General features: G+C 46.6%; 1 protein-coding gene across 2 annotated transcripts; it reads right to left on the bottom strand.

Moving 5' to 3' along the window:
- Nucleotides 1-306: 306 nt before the first annotated feature.
- On the bottom strand, nt 307-27,486 carry TBC1D20 (TBC1 domain family member 20). 2 transcript variants are annotated; one of them, XM_015457692.3, is made up of 8 exons: nt 27,307-27,486; nt 11,816-12,001; nt 8,968-9,048; nt 6,073-6,259; nt 5,803-5,904; nt 4,471-4,612; nt 3,229-3,416; nt 307-2,961 (listed from the first exon to the last, which is right to left on the bottom strand). In XM_015457692.3, the coding sequence occupies exons 1-8, from the start codon at nt 27,374-27,376 to the stop codon at nt 2,706-2,708; spliced, it is 1,212 nt and encodes a 403-aa protein (XP_015313178.3). In that variant the 5' UTR covers nt 27,377-27,486; the 3' UTR covers nt 307-2,705. The 2 variants fall into 2 exon arrangements, 1 of the variants encoding a protein (XP_015313178.3); XR_012419227.1 differs by lacking the exon at nt 4,471-4,612.
- Nucleotides 27,487-27,774: the final 288 nt, after the last annotated feature.

Here is a 27,774-nt window from a genome sequence, read left to right as displayed (position 1 = left end):
GTGCCCCAACAAAGGGCTATGGAAGTGATGAACCAGAACTGTGGACAAAAACATCTACACACACACACACACATAAAATATCACGGTGCCCTGGGCAGCAGCTGGAGCATGTGGGTCATACTTCTTGCAGATGAAATAGAAACAGCAGGACTGTAGATATTGCCCAAGGTCTCCTAGCCAGTCAAGGCCGACCACGATCCACAGGCCACGGCATAGTTCTGGGCCTGACATGGAAGGTGGGGAGCATCCAGATCAGAGACCATTCCCACTGAGTGGTGGGCAAGGACAGAATGACAGAAGAGGTGATTAGTAACCACATATGGCTATTTATTTGATACAGGGCTCTGTACAAAATATTTACACATATTCTTTACAGAATAAGTAAACCACCTGAAGGTAATTAGATAATGCTTTCTTCTCAATGACAGGGAGAATCCTGGTGTCAGCAAAGTTACAAAACAGATAAACATGATCCTTCGGAGGCCACAACTCAAGCAAATGCCACTTGCTTCCTAGGATCTGAAAAGCTGTGGCCTTGGGACCCTGGTCACATGAACCTCTTTTCCTCAACCCCATCAATTCCTTCAGTATTTACAAACAGGTTTGAGTGCTTGTGGAAGGAGGGGCAGCTGCTGCCGCCCACTGAAATGATGACAAGAGGGCCAGCTTGCTGTGGGAGAGCACTGGGAATATATGCTGCATCATCACCTCTGGAAGAATTTCCTTTGCCCTGATAAATACACCACTTTCTAAATTAATCCATCTACATTAGGCTTACCCCAAGGTGGGGCTCCTGCCATGGACAATGATCCATCACTTTGAGCTTTTTTTGGTTTTAAAGTGCGTAGTGGCTGGGCGTGGTGGCTCACACCTGTAATCCCAGCACTTTGGGAGAACGAGACGGGCATATCACTTGAGGTCAGGAGTTTGAGACCAGCCTGGCCAATGTGGTGAAACCCCATCTCTACTAAAAATACAAAAATTAGCCAGGCATGGTAGCAGATGCCTGTAGTCCCAGCTACTCAGGAAGCTGAGGCAGGGAGAACTGCTTGAACCTGGGAGATGGAGGGTGCAGTAAGCCGAGATTGCACCACTGCACTCCAGCCTGGGCAACAGAGACTCCATCTCAGAAAAAAGAAAATAATAATAAAATAAATAAAAATAAAGTGCTTAGTGTAACTCAGTGGACAGGGCTCCCAGCTGCTCTGGCTCGCCAGCTGCCTGGCATGTGGGACACCCTCCACCCTGCACACAACAGGCATGCAAGGAGGGCATGGAGGTCTGGATATGGTGGGGTGGAGTGCTTCTGGTGTGTTCACTTTAAGAAAACACCTGCCAAGAGAGATCAGTGCCCAGGAAAGACCAGGAAAATACAAGTACATGGCTGCTTCATACCATATACCCCAATTATTTAAAGCAGCAAAAGGCACTTTTTTTTTTTTCAGGCCAGAGTTAATCTAAAACAAACCTGGCTTTGCTTAGAGGGAAGCTGTCCCGGAAGGACTGAGTGATGCCTCTTGTTCCCTAAGGCCTGGAGAGTCTTTGGAGAAGCTTGGGCAGGGAATTTGGCTGTTCCAGGCTCCTGCCAAGCTCTTCAGGCTCCATTTGTTCCTTTCTGGGTGCCAGCAAGTTTCCAATGACATTTCCAACCAGGTGGGAGAGACCAGTTGACGAGACAAATCAGACCCAAAAAACGACGCTAAGGTAGTGAATGGGCGCCTATGTGGGAGTAGTATGATTTGAGGAAAACAGGAAGAAAAACTGGTCAGAAAGTGGCACTTTGGAAGTGGAAAGCTGTTTGCAAATAGCAACTCTGTCTAAAGTGAAATGTTAATCAAGTAGAAAATAAAATTCAGGATCTTAGAAGCTCATCCTTCTGATGAGAACTATTTTTTTTTTCTGTGAAGGAACTATTATTACTTTAAAAGTGAGGGTAATTTACATATGGGGTGTATATATTCTAAAAATAGTAACAAAAGTACTTTTTATAAGCAATGTTTTGTGGCTTGTAGAAGAAAACAGGGAGGAAAAAAAAAAAAAAGGCAGGCAAAACTAGTCTAGGTCTAGGCCCTAAAAATGAGCATTCCTTCCCACTTGACTGGAAATGCCCATGCAATCTCTAGGCGGAAAATAAGTAGGATTTAACAAGTTAACCTAGTTCCCTTCTGTCTCTGATTTCGGAGCTGCTAGTAAGAGGGGCCGATCATGCTCCCAGACGAGTCCTCTGGCCTCTTGTTCTCAATCTCAAGCCTGACTCCTTCAGCAGCAGCCCCTCCTCCTGTGTTCATTGGATGCGGGCAGACCAGGAGCAGTGAAGAGGGCATCCCGTGCTCCAGCTCACTTTCTACGGGGTAACTAGGAGGTTCCCGGTAACTAGGGCAGCCCAGGCCCAGCAGGTTGCAAAGGCAGCTGGAAGCTTCAGAAACCCACTTCCTCCACCACCACAGGAGGTGGCAGAGAGCCCATCCAGAAGCCCACTGGGAGGGGCATAAGATTCTGTGCCAGGCCCCCAAGTGCCCTCTGTGTCAGGTAGGCTCTCCTATTGGCCTCTGAAGTAAAGGCAAACACCAACAGGCAGGGCAGGGTGGCAGGAATAGAAAACTCTAGACAGAAACCCTTTTAATAAAGGAAATTCCACCCCGCCCAATCCTTCCATGGAAGGGTGAGACCTTAATGTGATGTAAGAGGAAGGTCTTCTCTGGCTTTCAGGGAAACAGCTGCAGCTGAAACTTAGGGGCCCACTCCAGGGCACTTTTCACCACAGCCAGTGCGGCCGCTCCAAGTGCCACCGTCAGCCCCATCACTGCCAATTTCACAAAGCGGTTGGTCCTTGGTTTGGTCAGGACATCTTTTGTTCGATCTTCAGGCCGCAGAAGTCCCCGAAACCGCTGCCGCAGCACCATATCAGGCCTCTGCTGGGCTGATGCCAGCTCAAAGTCTTTGAAGGTAGAGGCTGCCGTCCTGCAGGGGAAAGAGACAGAAGGAAGGAAGTGGTATGAAAGAAGAGGAGAAAAGAAAAACTACACCACATAGGCGGCGGGCAGAGCCTTTCATTGCTGGGAAAGCTCTTCTTGATAAAGACCCATATGTCTACAGTGGGGATTCCACTGGCCTAAGCTCAATCTCTGAAAACATGCCCCAATCCTGTCCCACCAGACACAAACCTTCCCTCACTTAGCTGCTCATTTACAGCCACCCCCACTCAACCAGCATCCCAGCCTTGCTCACCTCTCGGCTTGCTGTTGGGCGGCGGCCTCCCGAGCAAGTTCGGATGGGGGAAACTGAACAAAAAGGTCCCCTGCTCTGCTGATCAGTGTCTCATAGGGCAAGTCCTGAGGGATCTGGGACAACAGGTGGTGAACCGAGGCCATGTCACAGTCACAGTCCAGGACTTCCTGCTCGCGATACAACACAATCTGTGGGGAGGTAGTAAAGCCTTGCGGTCAGAGGCCAGACACACGGGCCTGGGCTGCCTGCATTCCATTATCCTTGGAGATGAATTTAAACTGGTTACAGACAGGACTCAGCCCAAATGTTCAGCAAACTCTTGTATCCATCAAGGAAGTAATAACATGTATACTCTCAGCGCTACTCCTACTGTCTGGCCCTTCCTGCGAACTCCCACCACGTGACATGAAAGGCTGACCAGTTACAATCTGAGTCCTTCAGGTACACTGGGCTGCTCAGGTGTCCCTTTAAATCTTGAAAGAAATGAAGGAGATTCTTTTAGAAGAAAGGAGAAGAATACTGGGAGATTCCTGGAGCTCCAGCATAGAAGACATGGTTCAAAACAGTAGAAAGAACAGTCTTGCTCCCTTTAAGCATCTTCCTTCTGACTTTTGGTCCACAAACCCACGGATGCTCAAGGGACCAGTGGCCACTGAAAGACTTCCCTGAACTCCCATCTCCACCCCATCCCTCAGGCCCTTCTCCCTGAACTCCCATCTCCACGCCATCCCTCAGGCCCTTCTCCCTGAACTCCCATCTCCACGCCATCCCTCAGGCCCTTCTCCCTGAACTCCCATCTCCACGCCATCCCTCAGGCCCTTCTACTAACTGGAGCCCCCACCCTCCACCAAAAGCCACTCCCTTGTCTATCATGACACCAGATCTCTTCTTAAATCTGGAGTTGGCAGCTTGTACTACTACTTCCCTAATTGTGTTCATCAGCTGAATATATGTTCCAGGCAATGTCAATAGGAACCCTGACAATTCACAATGCAGATTAGTGTTTTAAAGGTTCAGAAGAGCCATGCAGCAAAAAAATCTGATTTTGTTTACCCAGCATTTCACAACTATTTTTTTTGTGACACCCCCATTAATATTGCATAGAATGGTGTCCAGGCACACCAGCCTCAAAAGTGCTGTCTTTTGCATCTTTCCATAATCCCCAGGTTTCCCTTCAGGGAAAATGACCACAGTGGGATGGGTGATGGTGAATCTAGTTGCTGGCTCGTGGCCTGTACCTACCACGGCTGCAAAGTAAATGGGCATCAGTGGGTGGCAGGCCAGGAAGAAGTCATATAACCGCACGACGTGCCTGAAGTCAGACAGGACATGCCCAAACCAGGTGATGAGCCAGCTGAGGGCAAAGATGGTCCCCACCTCAGCACTAAAAACAAAGGAAAGCCAGGTGTCAGATCCTGTGGGCCATCCCGTCCCTCTCTCTGGGCCTTCTTTGTCCTCAGTGCTGGTGAGAAGGAAGCATTAAGGAATAGAATTTCTGGAAAATTCAGCTACCAAGGAATTCAGCATCTTCTCCTCAGAAAATACTTAATACAAAGTCTTCAAGGTGTACCATGACACTAACACCACAACAGGGTCCTGGCCGCTTTATCTCACTGGGTGCTCTCCTAATGGCCAACAAATGTCAACTACAGGAATGAGAAGCAGTTGTTTTCGGAGAACTACACCATGATTCTCCTTCTGAGTAAGTCTTACCCTTGTGGGGGGCACAGGTACATATTCCCAGGCCTGAAAACATGACCGCATTAATTTTTCAATTAACATGAGACAAATGAAATATCTTAAGATGTAGCTGCCAGGCGCGGTGACTCACGCCTATAATCTCAGCATTTTGGGAGGCCGAAGTGGGTGGATCACCTGAGATCGGGAGTTCGAGATCAGCCTGACCAACATGGAGAAACCCCATCTCTACTAAAAAAACAAAATTAGCCTGGTGTGGTGGCACATGCCTGTAATCCCAGCTACTTGGGAGACTGGGGCAGGAGAATCGCTTGAACCTGGAAGGTAGAGGCTGCGGTGAACTGAGATCACGCTATTATACTCCAGCCTGGGCAATGAGCAAATACTCCGTCTCAGAGAAAAAAAGGCATAGCCATTACCTTTTAAAATTTTTTTTTAAAAAGAGGCATTGGCCAAGAACACATTTCCAACTAAACAGAGAAGAAACAAAACATCACATGGGATTTGCAAAAAAATAGTTCTTCTCTTTGGTACTTAGGAAATAAAACAACCCATTGTCAGCCTTCTCCTTCTCGCCACTGGATCCCACAGGACTTCGTGTTTCTCTTGTGGCAATCATCTCAACATCTACCTTGGCATACCTACCTTATCCACCTCTCCCCACTAGATGTAAACTCCAGGGATGGGATATGTCCCCCAAAGAGCACAGTCCCCAAAAAGTGCTCCAAGAACGGAATTATCCAGATTGCTGGTGACTGGAACAACTTGGGAGAACTTAACAAATCCCCCCAAGACAATGAGGAGACTGCGCTCGGCTTGTGAGGAGGGGTGTGGGTGTGTGTATGCATGCACACACAAATGCGGACACACATGTACCTCTGCATGAAGTCATGGAGCTCTGGATTCACCTGGTCAATGATGGGCATCAGATAGTTTAATATATGCTTGGTGTTGTCCATTGTTGGATCCATAAAATCCCTGGAGGGAGACAATTCAATAAGCCTGGTCACCAAACACTTAGATCAGGGCTGGGGATGGCAAGGGCTCAAGCTCCTAAAAAAAGTTGACCAGAAAATGGGCCAATGAGTTATCCCCAGGATGGCTGAGGAGTGATGCCTGTCCTCTCACGTCCTTCTGTACTGGTACCTGAGGTGGTGGGTAGATAATTTTTCTACCAGGGATGTTGCCAGCCTCTCGCCTACCACCAGCAGAAATGTGACCACAATGTCATGGTAGCCCTGGTAGTAGTGCAGCTGAGGGTTGCGCTCCAAGATGAGGAGGATGATGTCAATCAGTTCTTCCTGGAGCCCTTCTCTCTGTTCTTCTGGCATGCCTGGGGACAGGAACAGAGAGGAGATGCCTTTGAACACACCAAGCAGCCTAGTTAATAAGGAGGTCGAAGAAGGCCAGCAATGAATTTTCAGAGAAAAAAGGAAAATGAATTACAAATAATTTGGCAACGCATATCAGGATCCACTGTTGATACCACCTGGCATACAGGAAAAGGCAGCCGCTAGCTCTCCAGTGGGGGAAGCCGCAGACACCACCTTAACCAAGTCGCTGCAGTTAATACTGCTGGGACACATTATTTAACTGCAGTATTTCAACCATGGGAGCCGCAGAAGCCTCTGCCTCCCGATGCGATGCACTGACAGAGCTCAGCATCACGCCTGCAGGATTCCTATCAACAGCGCACAGACCTACATCTCGCGATGAAGAAATACCCAATACACCCAAAGTAAGAGAAATTTCACAAAAATAACTGGCCTCTCATACAGTACAAAGGAACTGTTCCAGATTAAAAATGGCTAAAGAGATATGATGACAGCATGAGAAACGCATAAATCTGTATTTCCTTCTCCAGTGAAGCACATGACTCGAAGAAATGGTGAAATGTGAGTAAAATCTGTGGATTAATTAGTTAACTATTTTTCAGTGTTGTTACTGATGTTGCTCAGTGTACTGTGATTTTGTGAGAGCCTTATATTTAGGAAATATATCCTGAAACATTTAGGGGTAAAAAGATGTCATGTTTGCAACTTAAATAGTTCAGAGAAAAAGTGTATGTCTATGTGTAAAGTGAAGGAAAGAGAGAAAGCAGCTAAAAAAGCAAATGTAGTAAAATGTGAAAACAAAACGAAATCTGGGTAAAAGGTATCTGGGGAATTCTTTGTCCTATTTTTACAACTTTTCAGTAAGTATGAAATTATATAAAAATAAAAAAATGTTAAAGTTGCATGTTTCCCTTTAAACCAAAGCAAACGTTACGGGAAAAACCGATCTTCTTGATCCAAAGATGTATTATAGCTGGAAACAGGGAAGCCTGTCTTGGGAGTTCTTTCAGAGTCCAGAGCTAGTCCTGCCAGCAGTAAAAATGCCAAGCCTTGGCCTCATGAGCCACGTTAGAAGAACGGCACATGCACAGCTTCCCTATACCATTAGCTTTTAGTTACAAACACATACTCAGAGAGAGAAAGCAGCTAATGTAAGGGCCCAAACTAAACTGGACAAAGGATTGCAGGTAAGAGCAAAGCTCACCTCTTGCCCATATTTACCCCATCCCTTCTCAAATAGAAAGCATACCCTAAAAGATAAATAAGGAAATGAAGCAAACCCAGGGCTGCTGATAGGTGAAGCAGTGAAAGGAGTGAGAGTAAAAATTAAACCCTGTGTGAATTTTCAGCAAAAGAGCAGTGAGTCAAGCCCAGAAGACCATGAATGGAAAAAGAATATGAAGCCACATGGTAAGTTCAGCCTACAGAAAGAATATCACAGATATTACATCAATGGAAGAGGAATAAAGGGTTCAGAGGGAAAACAGGCTACCTAGGAAAAATGGGGGCCAGGCACGGTGGCTCTCGCCTGTAATCCCAGCACTTTGGGAGGCCGAGGTACGTGGATCACCTAAGGTCAGGAGTTCGAGACCAGACTGGCCAACATGGTGAAACCCCCTCTCTATTAAAAACACACACACACAAAATTAGCCGGGCGCGGTGGCAGGCACCTGTTATCCCAGCTACTTGGGAGGCTGACGCAGGAGAACTGCTTGAACCCAGGAGGCGGAGGTTATAGTGAGCTGAGACAGTGCCATTGCACTCCAGCCTGGGCAACAAGAGTGAAACTCTGTCTTTTAAAAAAAAAAAAAAAAGGGAGGCATCTGTCCTATGTGATCTCATCCAAACCAGCAGGCTAGGAAAAGGGAATGGACCGTGGGCATGTGCTTTTATCAAAACCACGCTGGCAGACTACTGCTACCTGGGGATTGCAAAAGTCTGTCCAGGAAGCAGGAATGCCAGCAGGAAAGCAGCCCCTTCAACAACAAAAGCCAGGCCAGAGCACAGTCCAGAAGAGGGAGGCAGTGAGCTCAGAGGCTCCTGTTCCCTTTAGCAATTCTCCTTTCTTCACAACCTAAAGGTGGAGTTGCCAGAGGAAGAAAAATAGGTCATCCATGCGACATTTGTTGCCCAGTTCCCTTCACTGTGAAAACTGAGACAACGGTCCTTCTTTTCTTTCTTCCAGAAATGAAGAGGTAATTTTAGGAATATATTCTCTTTTTTTTGTTTTCTTTGTATTTATTTATTTTTTATCTATCGCTGCTGAACAAATTAAGGAATATACTCTTACACAAACAGGGACTGTCCTCTCTTCCCTCTAAGGAATCTTACATATGTATGCGCAAGATATCATTATTTTTAAACCTAATTAAGATATTAATCATTCTTGTTGGTGCCCAATTCCACACCAATCTGCTCTTAAACACCAGACTGATGGCTCTAACAATTCTTATTAACTCCTTTTTGTGGCTTCAAGGAAAAACAAACCCTCTTCTCTCATTCACCACCTCTAGGCCAGGAGAAATTATTTTTGGTTCAGGCTTTCACAGTGGGGGTCTGAAAGTGACCAGGCAACAAAAGGATGACTCAGCAAAAGGAGAGTTCTGAAGGTCCCTGAGGAGGCAGGGTCCAGCATACTAGGTCACATGGTATGACCTGGGACAGATACAGTCTTTCCAAATGTGGCAGGACCGCGAGAGCTTCTCACCAGGAGGGAACCGCCGCAACGACCGCCGGACGTCCAGCAACACTTGTTGGTAGTCCTTGCTCATCTGCCGTAGGTTCTTCCCTATTGAGGGAAAAGGAACGTTACTGCAGGAATGTCCAAGAAGCCAGACCAGAAGCAAAACATTCTAGGATGACGCAAAAGGCCTAGAGGACACATGTCAGCTTTCTCCCAAAGAGTAGGATATGACTCAAGATACAACATTTGGCAGGGAATCCCTAGTTTAGTTCCAAACATTATGTTTCCTGCAAGTCACAATGACCCTAAGAGAAGGGAGCACAGACTTCCCAGGAGGTAATACAATGGGGTGAGAAGGAGAACAAAGATGTAAGGAGAACAGGCGCCTCGTGCAGAAGGCCACTGCTCATCACTGGGAACTGCTCTGAATTTCAAAGTCCACAGCTACAAAATGAGGATATTCCCTTCCAAGGATCAAATAAAATCATGAATGTGGGAAAAATACACCACTGAAAAACACCCTAACACCTATAAAGTTGTGGGAGCACTAAGCTGTTTAGAAAGGTATACTGAGACTCACACAAAGAACCACCTAACATCTCTTGACCCAGCAATTCTAAAACTAAGACGCTGCGAAGACGAGACAGTCCTTGTGTTCAGCTGGTACGTCCAATACAGTGTGAAAGTAAGGAGGCAGTCTCTAGCTGTTACATATATAACAAGTGTACATTTTCCCCAAACAAACCAAGGGCTGTATAATAAGCATACATTTCCCTCGCAACCCAAATCAAAAGCTAGTAAGGCTGGGCAACACTTCCTCACATGCAGGCTTCATGGTATAAAAAGATGAGGGAAGTTTGGAACCTGGTAGAACATCATCTCAGGATTCAGGGTGTGAATATGGCACTGCCTTAGCCTTCCAACAAAAAGCTGACTGCTCTGAAGCAGCCAATTCCAAGGATAGTAACAAGTGGCAACTCGACACCTACTGGGTGACATCATGACACTGTGAACTTTTTGGTGGCAGAAGTCCTGTTTCAATCACCTCCAGTACCTGGCACACAATCATAGCACAACTAATATTTGCCAACTGAATGAAAGAATCCTCAGCAGTTGGCATTTTGCCATGATGGCAGGAAAGCTACAAGGTGAGCTCACTGTGAATGGCCAGCAGGGTGGATTCACTGTTCTGCAGGACTTTTCTTTACTATTTTGAACTGCATTCCAAGGAACTCTTTTTACTACATAGGCCTTGCATATTAGTTAGGTAACTCTTTTCACAGAATTACAGGATTTTACAACTCCAAAGGATCTCAGTATTTCCAAATAAAAAGAGAGTGTTTTCTTTTTTTTGAGAGTGTCTCACTCTGTCGCCCAGGCTGGAGTACACTGGCACAATCTCGGCTCATTGCAACTTCCACCTCCCGGGTACAAGCGATTCTCCTGCCTCAGCTTCCCTAGTAGCTGGAATTACAGGCGTGCGCCATCACACCCAGCTAATTTTTGTATTTTTACTAGAGACGGGGTTTCACCATGTTGGCCAGGCTGGTCTCGAACTCCTAACCTCAAGTGATTCACTTGCCTCAGCCTCCCAAAATGCTATAATTATAGGCGTGAGCCACTGTGTCTGGACAAAAGAGGGTGTTTTTTTGTGTGTTTAATTTTACTTTACTTTTAGAGATGGAATCTTGCCATGTTGCCCAGGCTGGCCTCAAACTCCTGGGCTCAAATAATCCTGCCTCAGCCTCCCAAGCAACTAAGACTACAGCGGTGCACCACCACGTCTGGCTAACTTTTAACTTTTTGTAGACAGGGTTTTGCAATGTTGCCCATGCTGGCTTCAAATTTCCAGTCTCAAGTGATCCTCCTGCCTCAGCTTCCAACAGTGCTGGAATTACAGGTGTGAGCCACTTTGCCCAGCCACAAAATATGCTTTTTTTTTTTTTTTTTTTTTGAGACGGAGTCTCGCTCTGTCACCCAGGCTGGAGGGCAGTGGTGCAATCTTAGCTCACTGCAACCTCCACCTCCTGGGTTCAAGCAATTCTCTGCCTCAGCCTCCCGAGTAGCTGGGATTACAGGCACCCACCACCATACCTGGCTAATTTTTGTATTTTTTTTTTTTTTTTAGTAGAGACGGGGTTTCACCCTCTTGACCAGGCTGGTCTTGAACTTCTGACCTCAAGATCCACCCGCCTCGGCCTCCCAAAGTGCTGGGATTACAGGCGTGAGCCACAGCGCCCAGCCCAAAATATGCATTTTTAAAAGATACTTGCCAAGCAAGTATGTAGAACAAAGCATATACATTTTTAATAAACTCACTTGCCTAGGCGATATTTTAATCCCTAATAAAAAAAGAACTTGGCTGGGCGTGGTAGCTCACTCCTGTAATCCCCGCACTTTGGGAGGCCGAAGCAGGCGAATCACTTGAGGTCAGGAATTCGAGCCTGATCAACATGACAAAACCCCGTCTCTACTAAAAATACAAAAATTAGCCAGGGGTGGTAGTGCACATCTATAATCCCAGCTACTAGGAAGGCTGAGGCAGGAGAATTGCTTGAACCCAGGGGGCAGAGGTTGCAGTGAGCTGAGATTGTGCCATTGCACTCCAGCCTGGGCAACAGAGCGAGATTCCGTCTTAAAAATAAATAAATAAGTAAAATAAAAGCAAAAAAAGAACTCATCCCACTTTTGAATTAAATTCTACTTATTGGTTTGGCCTTATTTTCAGAGTGGGCCCAAGCATTTCCCAAAACACTCTAGATTTATTCATATACCCTTGGTTTGAAAGGACCATAAAAATTAAAGATCCTGGACTTCTTTTCTCCCTGTCTCCTAGATACACTCCCCTCACAGCCTCCCCGACTCCCCTTACCTGATATAGGAGGTGGGTCATTGGCATTGACATTGAGGAGCTTGGGCCACACTTTTCGTCTGATCTCATCAGTCAGGAGCCCTCCTTCACTGATAGCCATGCGTCTAAGGGCAGCCACATCAGTGGGATCACTGTTCAGAGCCTGGTGTATCTCTGCCACTTTCTTTTTCCTTTTGGCGTTAAAGTCTGAAAATAACGATAGGGAAGAATTAGGCGTATATTCAGCACGTGCATGTTTTCTGCCTAGGACTCAATCTCCTTTTTGATGTGAGGTACAGGTAGTATCTCCTCTGAGCTCTAAGACTGCCTGCTGGCATAAAGGCTCATAGCCACATGTACTGTCATTTCAGGCCCAGTCTACTGGCCCTCATGGGGGAGGCTTGGAGAGCCCATTATAAAACAGATTTTAAATCGCCAAAAAAGGAAGTCTCTTTTTATAGGTCTGAACCAAAAATCATAGGCACAGACTGGAAATAATTATTAGTGGTTGTTTTTAAGAGACAGTGTCGGCTGGGTGTGGTGGCTCACGCCTGTAATCCCAGAACTTTGGGAGGCCGAGGCAGGCGGATCACAAGGTCAGGAGTTTGAGACCAGCCTGGTCAATATGGTGAACCCCCGTCTCTAATAAAAATACAAAAATTAGCTGGGCATGGTGGTGCTCACCTGTAGTCCCAGCTACTCAGAAGGCTAAAGCAGAAGAATAACTTAAACCCGGGAGGCAGAGGTTGCAGTGAGCCAAGATCGTGCCACTGCACTCCAGCCAGGATGACAAAAAAAAAAAAAAAAAAAGAAGAAGAAGAAAAATAAAGAGACAGTGTCTCTCTAAGTTGCCCAGGCTGGCCTCAAACACCTAGGCAACACTGATCCTCCCACCTCAGCCTCCCAAAGAGCTGGGACTACAGGTGCATGCCACCATGCCTGGCCCAGAAATAATTATACGTTTTTAAAATTATTTTTATTTTTGAGATGGAGTCTCGGTCTGTAGCCCAGGCTAGAGTACAGTGGCGGAATCTCAGCTCACTGCAACTCCGCCTCCCGGGTCCCAGTTCAAGCAATTCTCCTGCCTCAGCCTACCAAGTAGCTCAGATTTCAGGCATGCACCACCATGCCTAGCAATATTTTTGTATTTTTAGTAGAGATGGGCTTTCACCATGTTGGCCAGGGTGGTCTTGAACTCCTGACCTTGTGATCCTCCTGCCTCAGTCTCCCAAAGTGCTGGGATTACAGGTGTGAGCCACCATGCCCAGCCTATACGTACATTTTTTTTTTTTTTGAGATGGAGTCTTGGTCTGTCACCAGGCTGGAGAGCAGCGGCACAATCTCAGCTCACTGCAACCTCTGCCTCCTGGGTTCAAGTGATTCTCCTGCCTCAGCCTCCCAATACATTTTAAAAAAAAAACAGGTAAGCCAGGCTGGGCGCGGTGACTCATGCCTGTAATCCCAGCACTTTGGGAGGCCGAGGTGGGTGGATCACCTGAGGTCAGGAGTTTGAGACCAGCCTGGCCAACATGGTGAAACCTCGTCTCTACTAAAAATACAAAAAAAATTAGCTGGGCATGGTGGCCTGCGCCTGTAATCCCAGCTAGTCGGAAGGCTGAGACAGGAGAATCGCTTGAACCCGGGAGGCGGAGGTTGCAGTGAGCCAAGATTGCGCCACTCCACTACAGCCTGAAACAGAGTGAGACTCTGTCTCAAAAAAAAAAAAAAAAAGATAAGTGAAAAAAGAGATGTGTTAAAATCAGACAGATCTTGGTTCACATCCTGGGTCTGCCACTTATCTGATCCATAATCTTGGGCAGATGACTTCCCTGCTCTGGGCCTCTGGACTGACACCCTCTTGTCAGGATAGTTACCATGGTACACAGTAGACACTTATTAAATTTTAGTTCCTCTCCTCACTCTGAAACAACACGTATTTTACAAATCAACCTACAGATATTTAATTAGTACGTAATATGCAAAGCACTAAGGAGATATACTGTGTAAGTAACAAGCAAGGAATTACAATTATAATAAATGCTCAGTAAATTCAGGCATATCTAGCAGTTAGTGTCAATGTTTTCATAAAAGAATGTCTGTTCATTCTTAATTCCCAAACTTCACAGAGCATATACATCTCTTACTGTAACAATTTTTTCCTGTTGTTTAGATAGGAAAAATGCATGTCACCAAAACTCAGTACTACATTGAAAACAAAACCACATGAAAAAGTCTCCTGTTACACGTTACTACAACTGGTAAAAACATTAGAATCACATAGAGATTTTTTTTTTTTTTTTGAGATGGAGTCTTACTCTGTCGCCCAGGCTGGAGTGTAGTGGTGCAATCTCAGCTCACTACAACCTCCCTGTCCCAGGTTCAAGTGATTTTCCTGCCTCAGCCTCCCGGGTAGCTGGAATTACAGGCATGCACCACCACGCTCAGCTAATTTTTTTTTTTTTTGGATGGGGTTTCACCATGTTGGCCAGGGTGGTCTCGAACTCCTGACCTCAAGTGATCCACCTGCCTCAGCCTCCCAAAGTTCTGAGATTACAGGTGTGAGCCACCATGCCTGGCCAACACAGAGTTGTTTTCAAAACCAGAGTGTCAAAGGGTACTTGGGTTTCCAGTGTGGCTGGTGGGGTGAGGGGCTGTGACACTGCATACAAAGGAACTGTTCCTTAAAAACCATAATAAGTAATGTTTTAAGCATCTTACATCCTTATGCGATAGTCTGTTACTCATAGGCATTTTGCCATGTTTAAACTGCTTTTTAGGGCTGGTCTCCTGTGTGGTGCTGTTTACAACTCATTCATGACAATCAGATTTCTTTGTTCCTTTTCCACTCCCACTGCTTTACTTGACTAGCCTTCCAATACATAAATAAACAAATAAATAAATAAATAAATAACTTTTTTAAGGAAATTGGTTGGGAATTTGTGGTTAGTAGCCATCATATCATTTTTCTATGTGAAATAACAGAGTATTGCTTTTTGTCCTTTTGGCTAAGATCAGGGGAAATAAAGGAGTAAAAGGCTCTGAGAGTTTGCATACAGAATGTCTGCTTTTAGGGACGGCTTGCTGAAGTTTAAATGGATGATTCCTGTATTTCGGTTCTTTCTGGTTGTCGGTACCATTGAGAAAATATGTCAAAAACACAAGAAACATTACACGAGACAACACCAAATGTCACAAGGCAGTAGACTATAATTGTCAAAAAAGGCGCGTGCAGACAATAATGACCAAGAGCTCAGAGACTACAGTGGGTCAGGGCCAAGCTAACCTGAGAACTGTACCTTAAAAAGGAAGGGGAGCAAAACTCTCTTGACATGCTTAATTGTGATGTTTAACGGACATCCTTGCAGTGCAAGACAACCTTTTTAAAATAAATTCTCGGCCGGGGACAGTGGTTCACGTCTGTAATCCCAGTACAGACCAAGTACGGGGCCAAGGCAGGCAGATCACCTGAGGTCAGGAGTTTGAGACCAGCCTGGCCAACATGGTGAAACCCTGTCTCTACTTTAAAAATACAAAAAACTAGCAAGGCATGGTGGCGGGCGCCTGTGGTCCCAGCTAGTCAGGAGGCTGAGGCAGGAGAATCGCTTGAACCCGCAAGGTGGAGGTTATAGTGAGCCGAGATAGCGTCACTGCACTCCAGCCTGAGCGTCAGAGCAAGACTCTGTCTCAATCAATCAATCAATCAATCAATACATTCTCTCGGCTTCAGACCCACCTATCTTTGGTCTCTTAAGTTAAATCCAAAGCAGCACCCATCACATCTGCCTTTTCTTCACTTTTGTCTCCCATTGCTTCCGGATACCTTCTTCCTTTTCCTGCAAAGCCCATTCTGCTGGAGTGGAAAAGTCCAACGCCTTGATGCCAGGATCTTGCTCAGTCACCCAAGATGGAGTGCAGTGGCACAATCATGGCTCACTGCAGCCTCAACCATATATATATAGTTTAAATAAATCAATAAATTCTCTCTTAATGATGGTTCGAGCCTCACCACTTGATTAGGAGAATCAGCATAACCTGTAGGATCTTACTTGGAATTGAATTCTGTATTGTAATTTTGTTCCTGTTCATTTTTAAATTTTATTTTTGTTTCACTGGAAAGATGATGCTCAGTTTTAAATGTTAAAAGTGTACGGGCAAAAGGCCAGGTGCAGTGGCTCACACCTGTAATCCCAGCACTTTGGGAGGCCAAGGCAGGCGGATCACGAAATCAGGCGTTCAAGACCAGCCTGACCAACATGGTGAAAACCCCGTCTCTACTAAAAACACAAAAATGAGCCTGGCCTGGTGGCGCGCGCCTGTAATCCCAGCTACTCAGGAGGCCGAGGCAGGAGAATCGCTTGAACCCCGGTGGTGGAGGTTGGAGTGAGCCAAGATCGCACCACTGTACTCCAGCCTGGGAGGCATAGTGAGACTCCATCCCAAAAACAAACAAACAAAAGTGTATGAGTTAAGGGAACCAGGTACAATGGCTCACGCCTGTAATCCCAGTGCTGTGGAGGGCCGCAGTGTGAGAATCGCTTGAGCCCACAAGATTGAGAACAGCCTGGGCAACAAAGTGAGACCCTGTCTCTACAAAATGTACGAAAAGTTAGCCAGGCATGGTGGTCCCAGCTACTTAGGAGGCTGGGGCGAGAGGATCACTTGAGCCCAGGAGTATAAGGCTGCAGTGAGCTATGATAGCACCACTGCACTTCAGCCTAGGTGACAGAGCAAGACCCTATTATCAAGGCACTGGACTTTTCCACTCCAGCAGAATGGGCTTGGCAGGAAAAGGAGGAAGGTATCCTGGTGACCTGTCTTTAAAAACAAAAACAAGGCTGGGCACGGTGGCTCATGCCTGTAATCCCAGCACTTTGGGAGGCCGAGACGGACAGATCACCTGAGATCAGGAGTTCGAGACCAGCCTGACCAACATGGAGAGACCCCGTCCCTACTAAAAATACAAAATTAGCTGGGCGTGGTGGCGCAGGCCGGTAATCCCAGCTACTCAGGTGGCTGAAGTAGGAGAATTGCTTGAACCCAGGGGACAGAGGTTGCGGTGAGCTGAGATTGCAGATCGCGCCATTGCACTCCAGCCTGGGCAACAAGAGCAAAACTCTGTTTCAAAACAACAACAACAACAGCCAGGCGCATGTGGCTCATGCTTGTAATCCTAGCATTGTGGGAGGCCGAGGTGGGCAGATCACCTGAGGTCGGCAGTTCGAGGCCAGCCTGACCAACATGGAGAAACCCCATCTCTACTAGAAGTACAAAAAATTATCTGGGCATGGTGGCACATGCCTGTAATCCCAGCTACTCGGGAGGCTGAGACAGGAGAATCGCTTGAACCTGGGAGGCAGAGGTTGCAGTGAGCCGAGACGATGCCATATGCCACTGCACTCCAGCCTAGGCAACAAGAGCAAAACTCCGTCTCAAAAAACAAACAAACAAAAAACAAAAACCAAAAGCAGCCAGGGACTGTGGCTCATGCCTGTAATCCTACCCTTTTTTTTTTTTTTTTTTTTTTTTTTTTGAGACAGAGTCTCGCCCTGTCACCCAGGCTGGAGTGCAGAGACGCAATCTCGGCTTACTGCAACCTCCACCTCCCAGGTTCAAGTGATTCTCCTGCCTCAGCCTCCTGAGTAGCTGGGATTACAGGCGCGCGCCACCATGCCTGGCTAATTTTTTCTTTTCTTTTTTGTATTTTTAGTAGAGACAGGGTTTCACCATGTTGGTCAGACTAGTCTCGAACTTCTGACTTTGTGACCCGCAAGTCTCGGCCTCCCAAAGTACTGGGATTACAGGCGTGAGCCACCACACCCAGCCTATCCCAGCACTTCAGGAGGCTGAGGCAGGTGGATCACTGAGGTCAGGAGATTTGAGACCAGCCTGGCCAACATGGTGAAACCCCATCTCTATTAAAAATACAAAAATTAGGCGTGGCGCGGTGGCTCACACCTGTAATCCCAGCACTTTGGGAGGCCAAGGCAGGCGGATCATGAGGTCAGGAGATCAAGACCATCCTGGCTATTACGGTGAAACCTCATCTTTACTAGAAAAATACAAAAAAATTAGTCAGGCGTGCTGGCAGGCACCTGTCGTCCCAGCTATTCGGGAGGCTGAGGCAGGAGAATAGCGTGAACCTGGGAGGCGGAGCTTGCAGTGAGCCGAGATCGCACCACTGCACTCCAGCCTGGGGCACAGAGCGAGACTCCATCTCAAAAAAAAAAAAAAAAAATTAGCTGGGCATGGTGGCAGTTACCTGTAATCTCAGCTACTCAGGAGGCTGAGACAGGAGAATCGCTTAAATCTGGGAGGTGGGGAATGCAGTGAGCTGAGATCATGCCACTGTACTCCAGCATGAGTGAAAAGAGCAACACTCTGTCTCAAAAAAAAAAAGTCAAAAAGAACATGGATTCACCTGCTTATATAAGAAAAAAGGGGAAAAAAAAGTACAAGTTGCCTTGTTACAATAAAACTAAATGTGTATACACATAAAGGAAAGGAAGGACATTCAGGGCCTGGGATGAAGGATACAGAAGAAAGGCCAAGAGATACGGCCCTTCCATTTGACAGTAAATAGACTAATGAAAAAACATTTATGTAGTATATATTAGACGCAAGGCACCAGAGTTCATGTGAAGTGGAAGATATCACCAGAAGATAGGGTAGATTTTAGAAAGGACTAACATCAGAAGGTACATTAGATTTTAGAAGGGACACTAAGCAGCTTCCCCAGCAATGTTCTAGTCTGAGACCACAGTCTACAAACTGTTTCCATGACAAAGCTGTACATTATTATTATTATTTTATTTTTATTTATTTATTTTGCATCAGTCTTGCTTTGTATCCCAGGCTGGAGTGCAGTGGAGCAATCTTGGTTCGCTGGAACCTCTGTCTCTCGGGTTCAAATGATTCTCAGGCCTCAGCCTCCCAGGTAGCCAGGATTGTAAGCGCATGCTGCCACCACGCCTGGCTAAGTTTTTTGTGTTTTAGTAGAGATGGGGTTTCACCATGCCAGGCTGGTCTTGAACTCCTGACCTCAAGTGATCTGCCTGCCTCAGCCTCCCAAAGTGCTGGGATTATAGGCATGAGCCATCACATCCGGCCCATTATTAACATAAATTAAAGTTGGTAGTAAGTCACAGGTGAGCTACCTACGAGACCTGAAACATAAAAACCACATAAACAGAGGCACTAACTGGTTTGGAGTCATGTGCAATTGGAGGTGCAGACAGAAAGATAATACAAGTGACTTTTCACCTCGGTAAACCTGCCCTCCTGGCTTCACTGCTGTTTCCTGGTAACCTAGTACGGTGACCATTTGTTCTCGTTTGTCTGAGATCTTCCTGGTTTATACCTAGAGTACTGGCAAATTGTTCACAGCAAACCCTTTTTGTTCCCTGTACTTTCAAATATGTCCCAGTTTGGATGCCAAATTAAATGGTTACCCTACCTAGAAATCATTAAAAATAAAACCCCTTCTGGGCACGCCTGTAATCGCAGTACTTTGGGGGGCCGAGGCGGGCAGATTACCTGAGGTCTGGAGATCGAGATCAGCCTGACCAACATGTTGAAACCCTGTCTCTACTAAAAATACAAAAATCAGCCAAGTGTGGTGGTGCACGCTTGTAGTCCCAGCTACTCAGGAGGCTGAGGCAGGAGAATCGCTTGAATCCGGGAGGCAGAGGTTACAGTATGCCGAGATCGCGCCACTGTACTCCAGACTGGGCAACAGAGTGAGACTCTGTCTCATAAAATAAATAAATAAATAATAAAATAAAATAGGCTGGTAGCTCATGCCTGTAATCCCAGCACTTTAGGAGGTCGAGGCAGGCGGATCACCTGAGGTCAGGTGTTCCGAGACCAGCCTGACCAACATGGCAAAACCCCATCTCTACTAAAAATACAAAATTAGCCAGGTGTAGTGGCGGGTGCCTGTAATCCCAGTTACTTGGGAGGCTGAGGCAGGAGAATCGCTTGAACCCAGGAGGTGGAGGTTACAATGAGCTGAGATCGTGCCATTGCACTCCAGCCTTGGCAACAAGAGCAAAACTCCGTCTCAAAAAAATAAATAAATAAAATAAAAATAAGGCCGGGCGCGGTGGCTCAAGCCTGTAATCCCAGCACTTTGGGAGGCCGAGACGGGCGGATCACGAGGTCAGGAGATCAAGACCATCCTGGCTAACACGGTGAAACCCCATCTCTACTAAAAAATACAAAAAACTAGCCGGGCAAGGTGGCGGGCGCCTGTAGTCCCAGCTACTCGGGAGGCTGAGGCAGGAGAATGGCGTAAACCCGGGAGGCGGAGCTTGCAGTGAGCTGAGATCCGGCCACTGCACTCCAGCCTGGGCCACAGAGCGAGACTCCGTCTCAAAAAAAATAAATAAATAAAATAAAATAAAAATAAAAATAAAATAAAATAAAATAAAATAAAAAGCACTGCCGGCATGGTTTTTAGTTGAGACGGGGCTCATGCCTATAATCCCAGCACTTTAGGAAGCCAAGGTGGGCGGATTGCTTGACCCCGGTATTTGGAGAGCAACCAGCCTGCGCAACATGGCAAAATCTTGTCTCTACAAAAAATAGCTGGGTGTGACAGCGTGCACCTGTAATTCCAGCTGCTTAGGAGGCAGAGGCGGGTTGTAGTGAGGCATGATTGTGCCACTGCACTCCAGCCTGGGTGACGGAGTAAGGCTCTGTCTCAAAAATAAACAAAAATCTCCAGTTTCTTCTGTCAGCATAGCACCTAGTCAATTGTTCATGAGATGTGTCAAGCTCTTGACTCAGGTGTGCCCTTCTATCCATTCATCTGCCTGCCCATTTGTCCAGTCATTCTTCAGTCTGTCACTTAATGAGTGTCTACTTGTATTAAGCACTGTACTGGGGATACAAAAGATGAATTACTCCCTCCCGGCCCTTGAAGGGCTCACAGCAGGGACACAAACAATTATTATATATAATAGAATCTAAGGGATTATGAAAATCCAGAGGAAAGAATGACTATTTCTTTGTTTTTTTTTTTGAGATGGAGTTACGCTCTTGTTGCCCAGGCTGGAGTGCAGTGGCACGATCTCGGTTCACCGCAACCTCCACCTCCCGGGTTCGAGCAATTTTCCTGCCTCAGCCTCCAGAGTAGCTGGGATTACAGACATTCACCACCATGCCTGGCTAATTTTTTGTACTTTTAGTAGAGACGGGGTTTTGCCATGTTGGTCAGGCTGGTCTCGAAATCCTGACCTGAGGTGATCCACCTGCCTCGGCCTCCCAAAGTGCTGGGATTACAGCAGTGAGCTACCGTGCCCGGCCAAGAATGACTACTTCTAAAGCAGTCAGGAAAGGCTTCACCAAGAACATATTCTGGATCCTTCTTTTCAATTTTTTTTCTTTTTTTTGAGATGGAGTTTCACTCTTGTTGCCCAGGCTGGAGTGCAGTGGCGCGATCTTGGCTTACTGCAACCTCCACATCCCAGGTTCAAGCGATTCTCCTGCCTCAGCCTCCCGAGTAGCTGGGATTACAGGCACGCGCCACCATGCCTGGCTAATTTTGTATTTTTGGTAGAGATGGGATTTCTCCATGTTGGTCAGGTTGGTCTCAAACTCCCAACCTCAGGTGATCCACCCACCTCGACCTCCCAAAGTGTTAGGATTACAGGTGTGAGCCACCGCATCTGGCCCTTCTTTTTAATTTTTATTTATTTATTTAGACAGGGTCTCACTCTGTTGCCGTGGCTGGAGTACAGCGGCACGATCACAGCTCACTGCAGCCTCAACCTCTAGGGCTCAAGCGATCCTCCCACCTCAGACTTCTGTGCCACCATGCCTAATTTAAAAAAATTTTTTATAGAGGTGGGGTCTCACTATGTTGCCCAGACTGATCTTGAACTCCTGGGCTCAAGCAATCCTCCTGCCTCAACCTCCCAAAGTGATAGGATTACAGATGTGAGCCACCACACTGGGCTCTGGTACCTTCTTTTTTTTTTTTTTTTTTTGAGACGGAGTCTTGCTCTGTCACCCAGGCTGGAGTGCAGTGGCCGGATCTCAGCTCACTGCAAGCTCCGCCTCCCGGGTTTACGCCATTCTCCTGCCTCAGCCTCCCGAGTAGCTGGGACTACAGGCGCCCGCCACCTCGCCCGGCTATTTTTTTGTATTTTTTTTAGTAGAGACGGGGTTTCACCGTGTTAGCCGGGATCGTCTCTCGATCTCCTGACCTCATGATCCGCCCATCTCGGCCTCCCAAAGTGCTGGGATTACAGGCTTGAGCCACCGCGCCCGGCCTCTGGTACCTTCTTAAAGAAAATTTTGCCAAAGGGAAGAGTGTGTTAAGGGGAAAGTACTCCAGGCAGAAGAAAAGAGTTATATGCAAAGACCTTGTCACATGAAAGAAACACCATATCCAGGAAACAAAGAGTTCTATGACGCTGAAGTGTCAGGTAAAGGGAGAGAACAGAAGCAGGCAGCACCGCAGTAAAAGAGGCCGGGCTGCATTTATCCCGCACAGGAGTCTGGGTTTATCCTGCACTCAGGAGGAACACAAGGAGGGATTTTACTTTGGGCCTGAGGGCCATCCTTTGGAAGACCAGGCTGTATGTTTTCAAGAGGGGTCAAAAACACGCAGGAAACAGAGAAGACTTTTTATATAACATTGGTGGAGGCAAAACCTGAGAAGAATTTCCAACAAAGAGAAAAAAATCTAACATATTTAATTTTTTTTAACTTGGGAGTACCCCTGCACTTTCCACACATCACAAATTGACAGCACTTGAGCGGCAATACTGAATACTGCTTGAGGGAAGCTGACATTCAAAAATCTTGTTAACCTATTTGCTAAGAGTATGATAATTTTTCTTCAGTTTGTTTAGACATACATCCACCTCACCTCTCTTTCTAAATAAGTTATTCGGCAATCTGGGGGAAAGGAAATCTTGTATCTTGGGGGAAAAAACACTATGCAGTCAACTGAATTTCCATGAGGTTTTGGCAAACCATATGCCAGAATGTTACTTAATTCTAAACTCAAATCCTCAAATCATACCTCCCATAACTCATTTCTCTTAAGATTCTGTCCCAATTTTTTTTTTTTTTTTTTTTTTTGAGGCAGGGTCTTACTCTGTTACCCAGGCTGGAGTACAGTGGCACGATCGTGGCTCACTGCAGCCTTGACCTCCTGGGCTCAAGTGATCCTCCTGCCTCAGCCTCCCAGGTAGCTGGGACCACAGACAGGCTCCATCTGGCCCAGTTACTCTGTGTGTGTGTGTGTGTGTGTGTGTGTGTGTGTATATATATTTTTTTTTTGGTAGAGAAAAAAATGTTGCCCTGTGTGTGTGTGTGTGTGTGTGTGTGTGTGTGTGTGTATATTTTTTTTTTGGTAGAGAAAAAAAATGTTGCCCAGGCTGATCTTGAACTCCTGGATTCTAGTGATCCTCCCACCTCGATCTCCCAAAGTGCTGGGATTACAGGCATTGAGCCACCATACCTGGCCTCCAATTCTATTTTTAATACTGCATTTCAAAATTTACTTACTATTTCAAAATTTTTGGCACTCTGTGGGAACGCAACAAATACACGCAGAATATAATAAGTGATTTAGTTTATCGTTCCTCTGGAAAAAACTGGCTTGCAGTAAATGACATTATTTTTCCCATACTGTTAAGATGATGCTCACTGCAGAACTCTCTATAAACAGATCTGCAGACTCTTTGGCCTGTTTCTAAAACTACTGGTGTTTCCCAGAGTAGGATGCTGCCCCAGTGTGGATTTCGACTGCTGTTTTTTTCAGGCCCCAACACCACCTTCCTCAACCCCACACCCTAGTGAGTAAATGTCAGTGGCCGATGGAGAAAGCACTCACACGTGTGCCACTCTGACAAATACTTTATTCCAACTAAATGTATAGACTTTCACTGTGACATAAAAAGGGAAGAGGAAACAGAAAACTCAAGTGAGCAAAAGATGTATGAATACAGAGTGAGATCAACTGCTAGATGACACAGGGAGGGAGGTTAGCAGCATCTCCACTGAAAAACAAATTCACAGACATCCTGTTTATTTCCGAAAGAGAAACACCATAGAGCTATTCTTGGGATGTTCAGGAAAAGATTAAAATAAACGCCTATTATGTATTGTATTTCAAGATAAACTTTATAGATTTAGAGCAGGACACGCATTTCTGGACTTGAGAATGCCATATCTGCTTGGAATAAAAGCCCACATTTCATCTAGAGGTAGAATGTATGTCATTCTAATCTCCCTCAATCCTTTCTTCTCCAATTTCTTTATTGCCCCATTTACAAGAGAGTGCACTATTATTCCAAAGCTGAAACCTTCCAAATTCCTTTACAGTAGAGGTCTTGGCTATCATAACCATGATGGAACAAAATGACTGTCCTACAGCTGGCTGCAAAATATAAGACTGCTATAAATAAATCCCTGATGCCTGAAAAGTAATTCATTCGACAAAGGAAGATAGGTATGACTTTGGCCCACTCTTCATTAGAATGCTTATTTTTATTTATTTATTTATAAAGAGTGCAAAGCAGACTTCATTTGAGGGGTACCACAGCAACAGGTATAGAAACAACTGCAACAGGGTCTTGTAGTCAGGGAGAGAGATCAGACTCAACTCCCTAAAATGTTAATTTTAACAATGGGACACTTTAACTGAACTGTTGTTCTTAATGGTTCAGATGAAGATGACACAACCCACTACTGTCTTAAATTTCTCCCAACTCTGGCTACAGAATCCAGGTAAAGATTTCTGCCTCCTCAGAGTAATAGGCATGTCCAAAATCACCTGGATTAGGGCACTTAATATACAGGGAAGGGACAGTAACAACTAAAGATGACCACTATCCATGCCTCATCTAAAAGTTTTTTCATGTATTTTTCCATATCACCAAAACAAATACGAACTTGGATCAACTAATTTATATAATGGAATCTCGTGTGAGAGTACAAAATTCCATACTGATTATTTGGTTTAAGCTTGCATTATCATAAAAGCTTTACAGTCTTTAAACTGAAGTTAAGCTCACATTAAGCAATGCTAGTCTTAAAACAATGGAGGGTTGGGGACGTTTTCTGTGGAGGGAAGGAGACAGACATCCCCCTACACCCACCCACAACTCCTGACATTGACATTGGAAATTAACTTAAAAATTTATGCCTGTAGTCCCAGCTACTCAGGAGGCTGAGGTAGGAGGATCACTTAAGTCCAGGAGTTGGGAGGTGACAGTGAGCTTTGACTGTGACACTGCACTCCAGCCCGGGTGACAGAGCAAGATCCCATCTCTCAAAAAAAAAAAAAAAAAAAAAAATGCTTTAACTCCATGTCTGTACCAGAAGACCACAGCAGGAGACCACAGAGACTCTTCAGTCTGGGTAAGAGTCCTATTAAACACAAAATAAAACAAAGTAGCCTCTGTTTTTGGAGGTCTTAACTAGTAGTTTCTACAAAACAGTATCCAAATTAGCAAAAATTCTGTTAACTACCTGGAACATAAAGCAGGTTATAAAGACTTAAGAATGTTTCACCCCTATAATGGAAAAAAACCAGTCTAGTGAGTAAACCAATCTGATCATAAACGCTACAAAAGAGGGATAAGCATTAGGAACTTTGCCAACAATACTCTGATATGATTAAAAAACAAAACAGTAACAAAAACAAAAAACCTCATTTTTAAATTTGTCCCATTCATCCAGAGAAGCAAAATCAAGGAAACTAGAGGCGGTAAAGTCCTGCAACAGACACACAGCTGCACTGCCAACAGGTCACAAGACCCATGTTGCCTAGAGCATTGACTATTATGCCACTGAGGACAGACATCACACAAACACCAGTAATGAAAGGGTTACGGTGCCAAAGGGTTCAGAGCTCCATCCACTTTCATTCAGTATCAGAACATGAGAAAAAGGGAAAAAACAGAAAATGAGCCCAAATAAAATATAAAATATGAATACCAGCAGCTTCCTCAAAATACGTGGGTTGAATAACGTGTTTGGCTCTGTTATGGGTACCATCCATCAGAGGACTGGAAATGGGGAATGTCACCTTAGTCTTCCTCAAGGAAAAAAGATTATTTAACTTGGTTCACGGTGTACATTCATAATTTTAACTGTCATGTATTTATTGAATGAAAAACATTTGAGAACATAATGTGCAACAAAAACATGAGTTCACAGAAATGGTCCAAACTAAAAGAGTATAAAAATAGAATCGCGGCCGGGCGCGGTGGCTCAAGCCTGTAATCCCAGCACTTTGGGAGGCCGAGACGGGCGGATCACGAGGTCAGGAGATCGAGACCACCCTGGCTGACACGGTGAAACCCCGTCTCTACTAAAAAATACAAAAAACTAGCCGGGGGAGGTGGCGGGCGCCTGCAGTCCCAGCTACCTGGGAGGCTGAGGCAGGAGAATGGCATGAATCCGGGAGGCGGAGCTTGCAGTGAGCTGAGATCCGACCACTGCACTCCAGCCTGGGCGGCAGAGCGAGACTCCGTCTCAAAAAAAAAAAAAAAAAAAAAAATAGAATCGCTTTGTATACAATAATTTACTCATTATTGAGATAGGGTCTCCATCTGTCACCCAGGCTGGAGTGCAATGGCGCAATCATAGAGTAGCCTCCAAGTCCTGGGTTCAAGCGATCCTCCCGCCTCAGCCTCCTGAGTCGTTGGGATCACAGGCTCGAGCCTCCACATCTGGCGTTAAAAAAAAAACTTTTTGTAGAGATGAGGCCTCGCTATGCTTCCCAGCCTGACCTCGAAATCCTGGCCTCAATCGATCCTCCAACCACGGCCTCCCAAAGCGCTGGGATTACAGGCGGGAGCCATAGCGCCAGGTCGCTTTTACACAACTAATCAACATTAAAAATAGGTGGCAGAAGACAGACCGAAAGTCTATTTGTGGTTGCCAGGCTTCGTGAATACTGGGGAATGGGGAGTGCCTGCTAATGGGTAAGGGTTTCATTTCGGAATCAGACAGCGGCGATGGCTGCACAACTTTGTGAATGTGCTAAGAATCACTGAACTGTGCACCTTAAAGGGAGAATTGTATGGTAATTAAATCGGCGGTACGCGGACAGCGCGTCAATCAAGCCGGCGACAGTGAATGAAGTTCGGGAGAGCTGATTTCCCTCGGGGAGGCGGCTCCGGGAGTCTGCGAACGTGGCGGACGCCTGGGACGGGGTGGGCCTGCCAGCGCTCGGGGAGTCCCGGTCCTCTCCAGACGGAAGAAAGCCGGGGCGCGGAGCTCCCGCCCGCTCTTCTGCCTGGGGACGCTACTCTGCCGCCAGACTCCCTCGGGTCAGCTCGGCACCCGCCCGAGCCCCCCCGTTCCAGGCCCTCTCCCCATCAGACGTGCCTCGGGCCCTCCGCCTCTTCCTCTCTCGCCGCCCGGAACCCCGCCGCAGCCCCGGGTCGCCAGCCCGCGCCCCTCCGGCACCGCCTCCGCCACCAGCTGCCACTGCCCCCTGGGCCGCCCTCGCAGGCCGCTCCCGGCGCCCTGGTCGGCTTCCGTACCTGCCTTCTCCGTGCCGCCGTCCCAGTGGCTGGAGTTGGGGCCGTCGCCCTGCGCACTCCGGAGGGCCATGCCCCGGGGGCCCGGGCCCCCACCCGAGCCCCGGCTGGTGGCGGAGCCGGGAGAAAACGCGGCTCCGACCGCTGGACGTAGCGCCCGCTCGGCATCGGCAGGCTCCGCTCGGTCGGCCAGCGGCGCGCAGGCGCGAAGGCGCCCCGCTGGCCCCGCCCCGCGCCGGCACGTGACCTTGCGCTACGCCTGGACGCGGAAGGAGGGCGGTGAGCGCGCTGAGCAGTTAGTTTCCTCTGCGCTGTAGACTCTACGGTGTAGAGTGTGGCGCTTTTGAACGAGTGTGCTCAAGACCGGCTGTCATTTCCTTTGCTTCTTTCATCTGTTAAATAGTATAGATGATAATAAAAATATTGAACTCACAGGGTTATTGAGAGTGTTTAGAACATTACCAAGCATAT

Source organism: Macaca fascicularis, chromosome 10 (genome assembly GCF_037993035.2).
Source record: "Macaca fascicularis isolate 582-1 chromosome 10, T2T-MFA8v1.1".
In the NCBI taxonomy this organism is placed as follows: Eukaryota; Metazoa; Chordata; class Mammalia; order Primates; family Cercopithecidae; genus Macaca; species Macaca fascicularis.
The sequence above is the reverse complement of the archived record's forward strand: the minus strand, read 5'-3'. Positions and strand labels throughout refer to the sequence as shown.

Excerpts from the sequence above, each read along its gene's own strand:
- TBC1D20 (XM_015457692.3), bottom strand. The coding sequence starts at position 27,376 with ATGGCCCTCCGGAGTGCGCAGGGCGACGGCCCCAACTCCAGCCACTGG. Across the intron at positions 12,002-27,306 it reads CGGCGGCACGGAGAAGGCAG|ACTTTAACGCCAAAAGGAAA; the intron begins GTACGGAAGCCG and ends CGTTATTTTCAG. Across the intron at positions 5,905-6,072 it reads TTATCTACCCACCACCTCAG|GGATTTTATGGATCCAACAA; the intron begins GTACCAGTACAG and ends GTCTCCCTCCAG.